At 38.2% G+C, this 17,816-nt stretch overlaps 1 protein-coding gene and 1 long non-coding RNA gene across 2 annotated transcripts in view; one reads left to right on the top strand and one right to left on the bottom strand.

Moving 5' to 3' along the window:
* The window catches only part of LOC148934924 (uncharacterized), a 214,717-nt gene that overhangs the window by 187,693 nt on the left and 9,208 nt on the right, over positions 1-17,816 (top strand). The gene's annotated exons all lie outside the window — the stretch shown is intronic.
* Positions 11,278-15,926, bottom strand: LOC105429481 (facilitated trehalose transporter Tret1-like). The gene is made up of 3 exons (XM_011642479.3): positions 15,666-15,926; positions 15,242-15,504; positions 11,278-14,247 (listed from the first exon to the last, which is right to left on the bottom strand). Exons 1-3 carry the CDS (start codon positions 15,742-15,744, stop codon positions 13,189-13,191), a joined length of 1,401 nt encoding a protein of 466 aa, XP_011640781.2. The 5' UTR covers positions 15,745-15,926; the 3' UTR covers positions 11,278-13,188.

Here is a 17,816-nt window from a genome sequence, read left to right as displayed (position 1 = left end):
GGAAGGATTATCGCGGTCGCTCGTACATTTAGAGTTATTTGATTCTTCGAAATTATATACATCATATCTTCATAAAGGAAATTATAGATAACAAAAAAAGAATATGCTTTTTTTGTAGATCCACGTCATATCAAATGCACGAACAAACAGTGCTCGCTATGTATTTATCTTGACGTCGCGTTGTTTATCTTTTATTATAAAAAAAAATGATTTTATAAAAATGAAAATTGACCAGATATATTACTATTATCATCCTACTTAACTATTTTGGTCTAACAAAATTATTATTAGATTTGACAAAATTTTGACATTTTAACAAAGCTATTCTTTTCATGTTATATTTATTCGAGATATTTCTCATTATTTCCGGCACGTTCGAAGCTATTCGACGATTAGGATGAACGATTTTTTGCATAATACACCCGCATACTTTGCCACAATGACGCATTTTGACATACAGTGTCAATGATACAAATCTCTTTTATGCATTTTATTTCGCCGGTTGTGGCGGCTGCGGTACGCTTGCAGTTGAGTAAATCCACAAATAAATTAAATTTATTAAATAATGACATTCGATCGTGAAATGAATATTGCGCGAAAAGTACGGTCGCGATACGATATTTGAACAAATTGACTTTTGATGTTGATTGCATCTGCAAAAATTAACCGTACACAATCAAGGGACGCGAATCGTCCATTTCATCGTTCGTGCGTTATGACGACAGCGACAAATAAATACGACAATTTTACTGATTCAACAATATTGAGTCGTCATTATGATCGAATTACGCATTCAAAAAGATATAAATCCTGCTATTATACCGTTGCCATTAAAAACTTTTATGAAGACGAAATATTATGAAAGCGTTATTCTGCACAAAGGAAAGCACCGGCTTAGCGTTACGGCTAGAAAATATGAGAATTTCTGCTTTAAGAATAAACCTTCATATAATGATAGGATAAATAATTTACATTCATTTCGGAGACAAACGATTACTCCGTTCTATCTGAATAAATTGTACATGCCAATTGACCGTTGTTCTAAATTTTATTTGCTAACAAAACATTTTTTAGATAAATTCTTTTTAAATTATAAACGGTTTGTCATATTCATCGAACTCTTAAATCCTTTTGGTTTTCTAAATTCTCCATTTTTTTTTACGATTTTACAAATTCGCGGCAGCAAGAGAGAATGTAACTTATTCATGAATGAAATTATAAATATGATATTGCAGGCAAAAATTAATATTACATTTATATTTCAATGGTCGAAGGATAAGACACCCGCCCGGAAAGCAGATCCAGGTTTAATTCCTGGCTGAGATGATATTTTTCGCGATAAGAATTTTGTATAGAGAAATGAGAAAGATAATCGATTTTCAGATTTGATTATCGATTAAGAATATATAACTTGGGACGGCGTTGAAAATCTATTAATAATTCGCGATAGAAGTAATTGTTTTGAGTTTGTATATATGTTTATATATATTTATATTTATTTATATATATATATATATATATATATATATATTTATATTTATATAATATATATTTTTTTTTATTTTAAAATTTAATTTATATATATTTATATTTATACTTATATTTATTTAAATTCAATTAAAAAAAAGTTACAGAATACTTAAGAGCCAATACCTGCCGAACAATGCCATCTACTATTTAATTGTTTAAAAATTAATCGCTTGGCTGTTTGTAAATCGCCATCGTAGCTTAAGAGAAAGACGTGCTCGGAACGAACGATTGCGTGCCGTCTGTCTGACGGTGCATATATATAGATTCATCTCGACTCGTAGTAATAGCGGTCCGCACACGTATGTCCGAGGATCCTCCGAACAGTGCTACTGGCAGCATTGTGCTGATTTCTCGAGGGATATAACAGAACTCGGAGCCGTACGTAATGTCAATCCAATCCGCGTTCTAATGCCTGTACCCGACAGCGAGCTGGCTCCCCGCGTCCCAGAATCGCAGTCGGTCCCCCCGTACAAGTGTTCACTCCCCCTTTTGCGGGGGTAATTCTCCCCGATACACCGGTTAGACGCGCGTTTCTCGATAACGCAGAAGAAGGTAATCGGCCGGCCGGTATTTTCCGAAGGTGCGAGATAACGACAATGGACCGCCGGATATGAGGGACAGTTTGGAAAAGTACCCTACTCCCGCTTTGATAAAACCCGGTTGGGGCTCGGGCACACTGCATGCACTGTAGCAGAGAGCCATGCGAGGCCACGTGCGACACGTGGACTCTACGTGGACGACCTAACGATCTCCCGGGGATAGAATCAAAGTTAACCGACTGGTAAGTCCAAGAGCGCTCAACGACGAGGACCGGCGATGGTTGGTTACGGATGCTTTCCCACTTCAGTTTCGTAACTAATTCGTTATATTCAACTTTGAATAGCCTAATCCGGGGGAATTCGTAGTTTCGTAATTGCTAAGCGGAACCTCCAAAGGGGATAACCGCCAGTCTTCATAAGGAACTCATCGTAGGAATTAGCGCCGCTAACGCGCCGCGCCGGTGCTCATTCGGAATGATTGTGTTCCGAGTTCCGCGTATGCATTACTGCAAAGCATGCGGCGCGTATTGTCGGCAAAAAGGCGGGGAGAGGGGGGGAGGGCGGACGACAGGGGTTGCGTTGCGATTTGCACGTGGGGTTGGCTTAATTGTAAACGATACGTATTGTTCAATGCAGACTCATTGCAAAATTTTTTTTTGCGGCGCAGAGAGTTGTTGGAACTCGCGAGGAGACCTCGCGAGTTAGTCCTGCTGGTGTGTCTCCAATCCTCTTAAAATACGCGGTATTTAACGCCTGTATTCGCGCCCCTCTCTCTCTTTTTTTCTCTTCTTTTTTTCTCTTAAAAGCTTTGCAGCTTGTCGCATAATTCTTGCAACGTAAAAAGAATTACGCGCGTACTTATGCGTACTTATTGACATGGATGTCTAAATTAATGTGAAAAAAGAAAATAAAGTAGATTTTCAGATTTGATTATCAATTTATTATATTTTAGTTTTGCTACGTTGGAAATCCGTTAATAATAATAGCACGTAGTTCGCGATATAAGAAATTGTTTCGAATTTATAAATATAAATTCAATTAAAAGTTATAAGACAAATCCTGCCGAGCAATGCCATTTATTATTCTATTACTTAAAAATAAAATTATTTGATTTTATCTAATTAACAACATACGTTACGTTTATCTTTATGGGATATTATCTTACGCGAGGAGAAAGGAGATTTTTTTAAAAAAAAAAAAAAAGGTATTTCAGTTCATTTATCTACGATCGCTACTGTTTGGTCAACAAAGCGATTTTGCCTGGGGCAATCATCTCGTATCGAGAGATACGTTCACGCTAACATATTTAGCTTGCCAACTTTTTCAACACAGTTATTTTTCTTGAGTCAATTATCTCGAACGGAGATTGTTTTCAGTGGGATCAGAGTATCGGTATATAAGACGAACGAAAACATGGGCGAAACTTAAGATCAGGAAAGTCCAATATTATCCTACTTGTCTCCACAGCTACGTTGACAGGCAAAACATTAGTAAGAGTACCGATCTCATGGAGTAATCTCATGGAGAACGTTGAAGACGTAAATCAGTGGAGTTTTTGTCGAGTGCGAATTTTCTTTCTCTCTGTCCAGAATTGTCTTAATGAGCCAATTATAATTTCTCCAAAGTGTTCAAGTGCAAGAAGGGGGACGTCCTCGCGCTCTGGTTAACTCTTTGAACGGAAATTTACAAGATAATTGAACTGATATACTGATAGAGTAATTATCGATCTCAAAATGCACTTTAGATACGCGCTCCCTTTGTCCGCCTGCGCGTAACCATCGAATATTTTTCTAGATACACAATGAGCGGCGCCGAGTCCATTTGTTTCTGACAGACGGGTATAGGAAAGCCTCAAAAACTTTGCTGACTGGATTTCGCGACTGACAATCCCGCGAAACGAGCAGAATTGTCAAGCGTAAAATTCGCTCGGACAGCGAAGGGTAGGACAGGCATGGGGGAGGATTGACCGGAAATGGCGAATGTCACGGTTGCCCGAGCTCCGGCAACGACATGTTTGGTAATCGAGAGAGTATTCAAATGCTTGGCCGATACGTGACCGTCCTCCGGAAACGTACTCGCCAATGTAAAGCACCTAATGGCGTTTTGGATAACGCGGTCCTGTGGCCCTGCGTGGCTCGCGCAACATCGCTTTGTCCAACTTAGAATTAAATGCGCGAACGCGCGTCGTTTAACAACATGGAGATATTGGATGTGGATGTTAATATCATTCACGCGGTACAACTACTTAGTCTTGTTTGTATCAAACACCAGCCACGTCCGAGTTTATTAATAGAGATAAACATCACGGTTTGTCCGGTGTTTAATTTATGTTTGACGGAAAAATATATCTTCCGAAGAAATTGTTGTCAATATAGAAATAAAAATATATAGTTCATATTTATTTAGATAGCTTGTGTGTGCTCTTTGTAAAGAGGTGAAAAGTTTTGATCGAATAGATATTAAATTTTTGTATTACGCGGACAAACTTAATATATTAAATTAATTGTTGGACGAGAATTTATAATAAAGTACAAACGCGAAATTTTAAGAAAATATTTAAACTGTATGAGAATAAAATACAATTTTTTGTTTAACAACAATAGCGATGTTGTATGGATGTTAATATCATTCTCTCTTCATGCGATACAACTACTTAATCTTGTTTGTATCAAGCACCATCCACGAGTTTATTAATAGAGATGAACATCACAGTTTGTCCGTTTAATTTTTGACAGAAAAATATACAGATATCTTTCGAAGAAATTGTTGTCAATATAGAAATAAAAATATACTATACTGTTCATATAAAAATATAATATATTGTTTACTTAGACAACTTAGTGTGCTCTTTGTAAAAAAATAAAAAGTTTTGACTGATTAAGGTTTTGTATTATGCACACAAGTCGCGCAGACAAATTTAATATATATTAAATTAATTGTTGGACGAGAATTTATAATAAAGTACAAACGCGAAATTTTAAGAAAATATTTAAGTTGCATGAGAGTAAAACGCAATTCCTATGTATCGGCGATCGATGAAAAGCAATCAAAAAAGTTTATCATTAATTAAACGTAATTTAACTTGCTCTCGTCTAGCTCGTACTCGCGTAACTTAATTTCTTTGATGTTCATGTCCGACTTGCAAAATTTGGCATAGCCCGAGGGTGAAATTACAGATTCAATCTAAACAGTTATCAGTGAGAACTTCTTGACAGAATATTACATCAAATCGTTTAATAGATAAATTAAACAAATAGTCTATACTAATAGAAAACGGTATATAAAGCGATCGGTATATTTTTGAGCTTTTGCCAGACTGGCGCGTAATAATCATGAAACAGGATATAAATTTCTGGATCTTTCCCTGATGCATCGTAAATCAATGACGGTGGGTACAAATCTTAATTACTTTCGGCACGCGATCGATATCCCGAAAATGCGCACGGTCTCATATACGAATGGCTAATCTAAAAATCCATCGCTAGAAACCATAAATCACGGGCCTCCGGCGTTTCGCATTATATGAGACACGTTCCAATAATCGCGAATTGCCTCGAAACGTAATATACCGCGACTTCTGCCAATAAAATTCCTTTTTGCCGTCTGCGATAGTCCATATACGAGTCTGCAACGTGACGAGAGGGTACTCCCATAGAAACCGGCAACGGATATAGTAAGAGATAAATCTCCCGTCGTCGTATGATCTATTCTTGGAAATAGATCGCGAGGTCGACCGAGCTGAATTAAACCGCCGCACGTCGACCAGAAGGTTCGCCGAAAAAGAGACGCCGATCGAAATTTCAAACTCCCTCCACTCCTAAAATCGGAGCGCCACCAAATTAATTAGGTAATTAGGTTTCCATGTAAAATACACCGTGTAAAATATTATTTTATTCATTACACTCCTCGCTCCTCTTTGTCTCCTCGATTTCCTCTTTCCCATTTTACGTCATAATTGGTATGCATAATTAAATGTTGTAAATTATTCATCGTTTTAATGCTGATCCCGAAGAATGAATTTTTACTGAACGTACGATTCGGGAATAAATTAAACGATATAACACAAATTATTGCCGTCAACGTCGGCGGTTCTTGCGATAACGTTAATAGCAATAAATATCACAGATGTAAAAATCTAGCGTGCTCCCCATGCTCTTTTACGTTCTAGAATGCGGTTCTTGCGCCCGGTCGACATTTGCACTTGCTTGTCGCGAGAATCTCTCATGTCCATCAATTAGACAACGTTTCGCACACGCGAGATCTGTGATAACCCACTGCGGCAACCGAGGTGAGTTTCAGGTTTCACACAGCCGATCGACCGGTTGATCAACTTTATCTGAAAATCCGATGGAGTAGAACTTTCGGAATCAAGATAAAAAGAGAAAGAAGGAAATGATTAATTTCAATGATCAAATTAATTTTACAAACATCCCGCTCGTGCGACAAATATAATCTGCGAGAGATCTATGACGAGAAAACAGCTCGATACGTCGCGAATTATGAGCTAGACTTTATCGAGATCTAAATCTCTCTCTCGATTCAGTTCCGTTCGGTTGTCATTTTCCTACCATAAGCGATCGCAATCAGTGTGAGAAATACACGAGACTGGAGAAATCATTAAAATTACCACGGCGTTTAGATCTGCACGCCGCGCACACGCTACGGGGATGTATTAAATCCACCGGCGCTAGACCATACCCTTTATGCCCTCGTTTCGTAAATGTCCGTGTATATCTTTATCGTCGAGTCTATGCAGCCGTGCGAGTGGCTTGTAAAAAAGGAACGAGGACGTAGAGATATTTCATTCGGGCCAGCGCGAGAGAGTCCGAGGGACGTTCCATTAGTGCCCCTCGTTCAGCAAACTCATCATTATCGCGGATGTAACGGGGTAGGTGCACACCTGCTTGGACTTATCCTCTTTTATTCCATTCTTGTTGTTTCTCTTCTTTTTAAGAGCGTACACCGTCTGTCTCCGCCATTACGCGACGAAACGTTAGACAGAGAGTCGCTTTTTTATTTAGGGCTATTTTACGGAAATTTTGAGAGATGAATTTTCAGTACTTTTTTAAAAATAAAAATGGGAACGTCGATCGAGACAAATTGACTTTTCAGATGAACGAATCGCATATGCATTGTTAAACAGAGAACTTGTTGTGGCTTACATCGATCACGATGGCACGAAGTTCGAAAGTAATCTGGATTAAAGCGCTTCATCGTTTATTCATTTGCTCGAGTCACGCATCATGCTTGCACTCGAATCGAAAGTGTCTCGTGTAATCTACGACAATCTTTTTGATATCTTTACATATTGTTTTACCGTGTTTTGTGCCATATATTTGCCGTTATCGCGACATTTAATATTCTACAGAATCGCTCCACGGGCTATCGAACAGAATTCATTAGCTGATCTCATTTAATTCTTGATTGTCGCAAATTGACAATATACAATTTTATGGGCCCATTAAAAATATAAGTAATTAAAGAGCGATTGCGGCAAAACTCAATTCACTTAACATGAATCGCAGTGCCGGCGATATCATCGAGTTCGTCAGTTAGATTATTCAGATGCGAATTACTTTCGCTATTGCACTTAACTAATTGGTCCATTAAATTATACGTTGCGTTTTAATCAGAGGATATCACGTCGTTCGTATTCAAATAATATATATATATATATATCGTCGACCGTCCTACAAATTCGTATTCACTGCGAATCGCAAGATAATTTGTCCCTTTCATTGACCCTTTAATCATAGTAATAAGTAGCATATCGGGTTAAAAATCATCTGACTCATAATCGATGTTCTATGGCTCAAAAGCCGTTTTTTAAAGCTCTTGAAAAGAAGTTCCTAATCGCGACTGATGAGGAGACGAATAAAGATCTAAGCCTCATAATTGGCGTTTGATCATCGACTTATGAGAAGGCTCTATGCCAAACTGTCGCTACCTCATAATCAATCAAAGGGCTGGCGTGATTAATAGCCGGAAGATAATGAAAAATGATCGACCGAGAACGACGCATGCGCCCGTATTCGATTGTTTCGCATCGAGATTATCACTTTCGAATGATATCCATTAATGATCACAATCATCCGATGTGTAATATAGATTAATAAAAGAAGATTGAAATTTTTCATTCAACTGTCTCGTGGAAATCTATGGGTGATTAACTTCTTTAGATCTTTCTAATATTAATGAATGAATAAAAATGAAAGGAAGAAAAAAGATTCTCGATATCAATAGGCAAAGTAAGGCTAATCAAGAGAATCAACGCTGTAAATGATGCGCAATTATATATTTAATTTTAATTTAGTTTATTAATAAAAAATACCAAACGTTTCGATTCGAATTTAAGTTTTCAGTTGTATAAAAATAGTAGTAGGAATGTATTCTTGAATTTAATCCGTAAACCCAATCATAAAAAATATGTGTTGCTCACGTCGATTAACCAAGTGAAGTTATTAATTAGTTTCTAAAAAAACTTTTAAGATAAGATGGCACACTCAAATCATTCGTATGAGGTAAAAATGAATGAATTGTTATTCAAGAGATAGACATAGGTCACAATAAGAAGAAAAACGCAAAGATTGCAATATAATTTTAATAGTATAATAATAATATAATATAATAATAGTATAATAGTTGCAATAATATAGTATAATGAGAGATAGTTACACTTCCAGTTCAAAGCAAAGATTGAGAACAATGATAATTTTAACAAGATTAACAAGAAACAACCAAAACAGAAATAAATTTATAATTTGCTCAAGATGGAAACATATCCATGATGTTAATACTCAGTATCGAATTGTGAATTTAAACTATTATTCTGTCTTTTAATAAAAAGCAAGAAATCAATCATTTTTATAGATTACGTTTCCAGTCCAAAATTTTAATGTCAATCTAGACAAATTCATGATCACAATTTAGATTTGGCATTTGTTAACATTTGACGCTTTTTATCAATAACTAAATTAAATTTAAATATATGATTACGCATTGTTTACAACGTTGATTCTTATTAGTCTCACTATTGTCCAAAAGAAAGAAAGACCTAAGATGACATCGTATTCCACCGAACTCGTGGCGACTACTACTCGCCTTCTAATTGTCTCATTCGCGGATATTTCTTAATTCGGCAAGTGTGCCTGTATTTGCAGCATGTTCCGATTTAGTACTTAATTCAGGTGTCACCTGTGTATTTAAGCACGCGCGCTTAAGGCTCACGCACACCGCACCGTATCACACTATAACGCTGCGAGCTAAATCAAACAACGCCGCAAATTGCAAATGGGAACTAATTGCTTTCGCGCTTTACTTACAACCGCAGTAACGTTTTAACAAGCTTCGACGCAGAGGCTTCGGCCTTGAGAGAGAGAGAGAGAGAGAGAGAGAGAGGGGGGGGCGCTCCGACCTCCCCCTCCGAGCGGGAGGGAAAATTTAATGCGCGTGAAGGGCGCAAGAACGCAACGCGCAGAGAATTCCCAATTAGCATCGCTGACAAAAGTGAAACTCAATGATGCGCGCGCTCGCGCACGTCCGTGCACGATGTCGATTGCATAGTAACGAGGGAAAATCGGTAATTAGATTGCAAGAGGATTGCGGCAACGCCCGAGCGAGCGAGCGCACGCGACATTTTCCGTCGACGCCCCCGCGGGGTCATATAATTATTTCGATACACATCTAATTTGCGGGAGAGATGGCGAGACGCCCTCGTTAACGCTTTAATTACTATATACACACGATCAAAGGCACGTCCATATGAATGCCATTTTAATTTGTTTTTTAATTTGTATTGCTCTTTCTACGTTAACGAGCGTCGTATTCGTATTCGTATATTTCCGCACAACGGAAGTTTTGAATCGACCAATTTACCCTACTTCCTCCACGTTTGCCATCGCCATCGGAGGACGTGCGGGATGTGGCACTCGATTCCGTAGTGATCTTATCTTTAAGCGAGCGCACAGAAGTTAACGTCGCGCCAAAGGAGCTGAGGATCCGGGGAAAAATTAAACTTTACGAGATTGGGCGAGAGAAAAACATCTAAAGTCAATCGCGCGCCACGTTACGTGCATTCTATTGATTACTTCGTTCCTCAATCTCTTTCTCTCTTTTCTTTTCTCTCTCTCTCTCTCTCTCTCTCGCTCGCTCTCGCTCTCTCTCGTTCTCTCTCTCTCTCTCTCTAGGTCTCTATGTCTCCGATTCTTTGCGTCGAGTCTATAAAACTTTCTTATAAACTAATTTCCTTCGATACGAAGAGTCGCACGCGAAGATCGGTGTAATTCTACAAGCTATCGTCGTTAAACGTCGGTGAAGTATAAAATCCCCTCGCAGCGACGATCTCGCGCGCGGAATAAAGCGCGCTTTAACGTACCTTATTTTTACAAGGACGTGAAAACGACGGTGCTCGAGACGAACGACGCGACTAACGACGTTTCTTCGATCCGTTTCCCGGAGATGACGTTCGTCGCAAAGGCGGAGGAGGAGACGACCCTCCCGTGGCGCGGGACGACCGTCCGCTTCGACCCTCGTCGAGCGGAGCATCCCAGTGCCTTCCAGTTCCCGCCCACTTAACAATTTCACTTAAAAAACTTGAAACTCACGGCCGCCAGGGTTATGGTCTCTTCCTCGAGAAGTGCATTCATAAAGCGGAGGACGCGCACCATATTATACGGAGCATCGACGCTTTCGTGACGCCACGACGCTGTTTACGGAACAATATTTGCGCGCGGTGTGTGCGTGCGCCGGTTATCGTCGGTGTGTTTACCCTGATGATACAATTGTATGTACAACGCGGGAGGCCTCTCTGTTCGTCCACGGCACTCGTGTTGGTCGGCCGGCCGGTCGGTTGCTCGTCGTCGTTGTCGCGATGTGCATAGGCCGCGTGTAACGCCGGATATCTGTGTTTGTACATTCGGAATATGCGGAATATGGCCGGCCGTCGCGCTACCGATTTGCGACGGAAATACCAAGGAGATCCTGACAACCGGCTCGCGGAATAATAATAATAATAATATTCAAGTGTATGTCTGCTTATATGGTATCTGCGTATACGATACGATCTCTGTTTCTTATCTCTGGAAATATATAATTCATAATTGCCAACGTTTTAACTTCGTATTCGTAAAATTTTAAAATTCTCGACACATTTCGAAAGAAATTTGGGAAATTGGGGAATTAAATTTGGAGGAGATAAAAAAGTCAAAAATTTCACTCTGAATTTTCGCTCCGGTCAAAATTAATTTTTTAAAGTTACAACCAGTTTTTAATTATCACATTCTCAGCTCGCATTCTACAAATCAAATAAAGGCGTGTTTACAGTTTAAATTAAAGTAGCATTATTCCTCTCTCTCTCTCTCTCTCTCTCTCTCTCTCTCTCTCTCTCTCTCTCTCTCTCCCTCTCTCCCCCCCCTCCCCTCTCTCCTCTCTCTCGTGTAGAATAATTAATAAATATTCACTGGAGCGGTTTCCAATGTTTTACATTTTCCTCGCATTCTCTTTTTTTAATCAGTGAAAATTTATTATATTAAAAAATAATATATCGCGAGAGTATATACTGATCTCACGGAGCGAGTGGCGATTTTAAGAACAAGCTTTTCCGAAGTAAGGAAGCAAATGGAGTTGGCGGAAAGTATTAATGCGAGGTATGGAAGTAAGATAAGTGAGCCGTGGCGGCCGTTACGCGCCACGGCCGCCAGATATATCCGGGATCGCGAAACTAATTCCAGCCTCTAATGGTTCTGCCAATAGCAATTTCTATAAGACTGAATAGTGATTCTCAGATATTAAGAGAGAGCGAGAAACTTTCCCTCGGCCCTTTCCGCACCGGGGAAGAGGTCCTGCGCTCCCGTGCAATTTCCGTCCGCTCCTTCCTCGTGCCCTGTTCCTGTTCCTATTCCGTTCTTCTACCTATCCCTGACCGCCCTGGAGTAGAGACATTAAACACCTAATGGGCTTTTTTTCTCGTCACGCGAATAGCGAAAAGAAACCGCAATGATTGATTTTCGTCTAACTAACGGCGAAACTTTTTATTTCGAACGAAACGCCGCGAGGAACAATTCAATTTAAACTAAATGGAAAACCTCTCTGCCATTTAGAAAAGTCTATCTTTATTAATCGCCATAGACACCGTTCGATTATTGATTATTAAAAAAAGTATTATTTAACCGCGCGATGAATTTTTCATTTAATAAAAAAAATATTAATGTAAAAAAATAAGATAATCAGATTTATCATGTGTCTATGTGTCTATTAGACTAATTTATATTTAATAGATATATTTAGATTGTGCTTCTATCATTCATTCAATAATTTAGTCGCTTTATATGATCACATATATAGATAAATTCATAAGTATTCTATATTATCGCTAATCTAATCTTCTCTAATATTGTATGATTGTACTTTTAATTTTTGACACGTTTAGATATACTTCTTTTACGAATCGATTTTCGACACGCGCTACTACTCGATCAAATGATTTATCAAAAATATTATCAAAAATATGAATAAAGTATGACACAAGAGACATAAAATCAGGGACATCAATGATTTGAAACATACGACTTTATGGATTAGTTTAGAACAACGCGCGATATGAGCGAATCACTATCGTGATCGTCGTCGTATCTTTCTCAGACTATTATCTAATGTCATTTGAACCGATGATTTTCTATTATTATTTTTCCGTACTAAATACCGTATACAAATGATTCGAACAATCGAATCAATTGAGTCAATATGACTTAATCTAATTTCCGACAAGTCTCGGGATACCGCGCAAAACTATCATTCTTATCAACGAGTGTGCTCTCATCAACGTTGCGACGAATTTCAACCAGCAGTTGCTCGAAAATTCACTCGCTCGTGCATCTTGAAAGATCATCTCCCTCGACTTTCCTCGTGGGAATTTCGCGATTTTCAATTTCCTCCTTCCTGTCGGTTCCCGCTGAGAGCGATGTCGAAAGGTCCGATAGAGATTTTCGGTGAGATCTCTTATAATGTCAAATTATCTTTCTTTGGGACGAACAATTTACGAGAAGTAATATGCTCTCTCGGTATCCAATAGAGGAGCCTCTTGTGGCACTGGAGCGAACCGATTCTTCATCCTTCGGCCACTTCAATCGTTCAGCTCCTTTTGTATCTGAACAAAGGTCTTGCCTTTCGTCTCGGGCGAGAGACGAAGAACCAGCACCGTGCATACCGTCACGATTACGAAGAACGCTAGGTAAGGCACCGAGTGGCCGCAGTTCCATTTCACGGCTATCAGGATGTAAACCTTAAACATTATTATGCCGAAGCAGCCGCCAGAGGTGGCCACGAGACACGTGCTGAGAGCCTTGACTTCGGTGCCGAACATCTCGGACATCATGATCATCTGTATGGGAAGTAGGCCGCAGTTGAAGGCGAACACCAGCAGCATCGCCGCGACCAACAGCACCATCGAGTACGCGGACACGTCCACGTCTAGGTAATCCTTGGCGTAGAAGAAGACGCCGATGACGAGATTCGACACGGCGGCGGTCGACCCGGAGAAGAATATCAGCGGCTTGCGACCCAGTTTGTCGACCAGGAAGATGGTGATCGTCGCGGAGATCACCTGCACCATGCCGATCATGATGTTGGCCATGTGATCGGAGATCATCTGAAGCTCAGCCGACTTGAAAAGGAGCTGGCCGTACGCGATCAACATGAAGAAGCCGCCCGCGTAATGGGTGAGGGTGATGAGATTGATAATGATGGAGGCGCGACGACTGGCGCGCTCGGTCAACAGCCGTTTTACACCCCCAGTTTTTTGCTTCTGCTTCTCGTCGGACATCGACTCGACGATCATCTGTAATTCCTCCGAGACGTTCGTCTTACCACGCAACTTCTCCAGCGTCGTCTCCGCCTCGTCCGTTTTCCCCGTCATGACCAAGTAATACGGCGATTCCGGCATGAAGCAGAAGGCGATCGTGAAGCCGACGGACACGACCAACCAGATGGTCGCCGCTATCGATATCGATAGATATGATGCGATGATGAACATCGCGAGAATGCCGAAATTGAACATAATCGTGCTCATGGCGCCTCCAACGCCTCGCGTACTCGGCGACGCGATTTCTCCAACGTACATCGTGAACACGCACATAAATTGGCCTAAGCACAAACCACCCATAAGCTTGGCCACGTAAAGAACCTGTAAATGGGCAAATTTACATGTTACATTATGTTACAACTCTAATATATTCTATCAATTTTTTTTTAATTCTGTAAATTGAAGAAAAGAACATTATGACACTGAAGAAATTCTATTCAAATATTAAGATCTCTAGTATATATGATTCTCTTTGTAACGTAAGAGGAATTTCTGAAAAGACTTCTCACATGCAGCGTAAGGAACCCCATATAAATCTTATGGAAAATGGCTCTCGGTCAAATTGCTTCCAATTTTAATATTTTGTAGCTTTCATGTCAAACTAATTAAAAATGTTGATGGGCAAAAACCTCCAAATCTCAATTTTTGCTTCAGGATCCGAAACGTCAATCACATCTTATATATACAAAAATAAATTTTTTTTATTTTAACACTAGTTATGAATATTATATAATCATGGATATATAAAGAAGTATTGCATTTTTCATACCGTAATTTTGAAAAATGCAATATTGTACAGGTATAAAATATTCTGATAAAAAATTTTATTTTAAAAAACTTTTTGATTCAAAGAAGCATATTAGGATTTTAAAAAATTGAAAATATTTTATTTTGTGTCCGATGTGTGATACGAACACATACAGCGCCTAGTAATGAGAGAGAAGCGAGCAAAAATGGCACATCTATGTCGTTCATTTCGGGTAATTCTGAGAACGTGCAAAAAGTCATAAATGTGCAGATACACATTGATACACGTACAAATGTAATAAAAAAGACTTATTTCAATTTTTCTCTACTTTTTCATATAAAATATAAAGACCTTCCGAAAGTCCTGGAGTAAAAACTGAAGCATTTGAAAAATTTCGTACCCGTGAGGACTTTTAATCAGCCATACAAAATATTAAAATTTGAAGTAATTTGACCGAGATCCATTTTCCATAAGATTTGTATGGGGTTCTTCAAAAGAAAAAAAAAAAAAATATTCGCTAATATTTCTCAAGAATAATCCGCGCTTAGCGAAAATACGTTTGCTCACCCAGATATTCGTGGCGATCGTGATTAAGCCCCAACAGGTTATCGATGATATCCCGCTGAACAAGATGGTCTTTTTTCGGCCTATTCTGTCGACCATGAAGTTGTTGATTCCTGGTCCCAGTATGTGACCGATAGCGTACATGACTAGGAGAGTGGAAATATTCGAAACGGTAACCGGAATCGGCGAGTCCGGCGCCATTAGCTTCACGATAGTTGGCGAGTCCCATCCTACGATCGCTCCGATGCACATGCTCATAATTGAACCTGAATTTCAAATAATTGTACCACGTAATTTCTGGTCGATCGATCGAAAGATCCGTTAATAGCGGTAATAATCGGCGGAAACAATAGAGACCGAATTATCGTCGAAGCAACGATGGTAAACGTTCGCTTCGTATGAAAATTAAAACGGAAATCGTTCTTACAATTAAAGAAGATCAGGTACTCCCAGGTCCTCGAGCCCTCCGGCGTCCTGTATTTTCCCTTCTCGGAATCGGCACCCATCACGTCGGCGGAATTACTCCAAAATTCTCACAAAGCGAACACCTTGCGCGATTCTGCGATCTCACAGCGCTGAACGTGACAGTGAAGTACAAGAACGCGATGAAAATGGAAAATGGAAACGATTCTAAATTTTCTATATCTAATGAACAATTCTTGTGAGATAACGAGATAACACAATAGAAGCTGTGGTAAAAACAAGTATGATTTGTGAGATTTATAGCAATACAAATATACCGAAGAGGGTAATTGAAAAAAGATGTTATCAAATGATTTCATATCTTGGATTTCTCATATCTGCTCGTTTAAATATTTCACAGACTTAACAATAAATTATATTTAACGTTCATACACATTGAAACATTCGTGACATTCAGCGTAAATTTCCATAAACTTTGATGATATGTATATCTTAATTTATGTTTTATGCGCGTGCGCGCATGTGTACGTGCGTATTCTAATTTTTCAAATATCTTTTGTATCAAAAAGCATATAAAACTACAAATAAAAATCTATTCCAAATTTTAACACAAATTATAGATCATTTAAAATGGATTTTATTCATATTTCACTCAATTTCACTATGTAAAATTGAGTTGATGAAATATATATATATATATATATATATATCATAATTAATTAGTTACGCTAAAAGGTTTAGCAAAAGATTTTAGCAGGAAATTCAAAACTGACTTAAACGTTCGGATTCCTGTTAATTAATCAGGTTAACAGAATTAACTAACAAAGCCAATATCCGCAGCTCACGAAATAGACGGAACAAAAGTCATATGACATCGGGAAATCGATACAAACAATATAAAATGTTTAAACAAACTATTTTTTACATACTAGAACATAACACTAAGCTTTTCATATTATATATTTTTATATTATTCGTTGATGGTAGCGATGTACCGTCGTGATGAAAAATAGAAACTCATTCATCCTTGTTCATTTTATCTTTGTCCTTGTTCAAAATCGATTCAAAATTTCATTCGCTACTAATCTCGCCCGCCTTTTACAAATTGTCATTTGTAAATTGACAGTAACTCACGAAATTAGCGCAGCAAAAGAACCAATTAGCATCGCGGAAAAGCGGCAACAATAAATTTCGAGAAATGCGAGTAATCGACTTAACATCTCCTTTTTTATAAAGGATTTCAAATATATTTGGAAAGCATGTTTGTAAAAAAATGCATTTTGCAAGAAATCGATATATGATATGATCTAATATTAAACTAATATCCTCTTCTTTTTATAATTGTCAATCACAAAATTCTACGAATAAATCATATATTTTTTTATTACCTCATTTACGTTATATATGTATATTTTTTCATTCTTATCTTTTATTTTGTGAAAATAGTATTTCATAATGATCAGATTTATTAACTTTACATTTGTACTACAAATAATTATTTTATCGAATTAAATTATCTAATTCATATACTACTTGAGAAACTAATCTTCATTTGACAAATTCTAACTATTGTCGAGTTTTAAAAATTAATTTAAAAGTTGTAATAATGACCTGTTGGAGGTGTATTTGTTCAAACTACATTGTTGTTTCTTGATATTTAATAATGCACGGCAATGCCTTTATGCTTCTGTACTCAATGATATCACTTGTCTCAAGCAAAGAAAAAAATAAAAAATTGTTAATAACGACTTTAGAGAAATAAAATTCATTTTAATTTAAGAGAAAACTTTTCTCCAGAAATCCGAATTAAATCGCGGCAATTAAAATTTAAATTTTAATTGCATAGATGTTAATTGCATAGATGTTAATTGCATAGATGTATCCATTCCACTTTTATGGATACATCAATTTTCTCGATAATTATTACATACATAATACTACAGCTTTAATAATTAAACTTCATTCGATTTCTTCGAATCCGATCGGAAAATATCCACTTTCAGGTGACATTAATTAATCAAGCGTTAATTCAACTTCCAGACGTTGGTCCCATTATCTTTTCACATCGGCGCCATTATTTCTTCGTCACGCTTTGACAAAAATAGAGCGCTGAGGATACATCGCTGAGAAACATCGTTCGCCGGATTGATCAACA

This window comes from Pogonomyrmex barbatus, unplaced genomic scaffold, assembly GCF_055798465.1.
Source record: "Pogonomyrmex barbatus isolate J1 unplaced genomic scaffold, ASM5579846v1 scaffold7, whole genome shotgun sequence".
Taxonomy (NCBI): domain Eukaryota; kingdom Metazoa; phylum Arthropoda; class Insecta; order Hymenoptera; family Formicidae; genus Pogonomyrmex; species Pogonomyrmex barbatus.
Note: the sequence above shows the minus strand (reverse complement) of the source record. Positions and strands in the feature narration are given on the sequence as shown.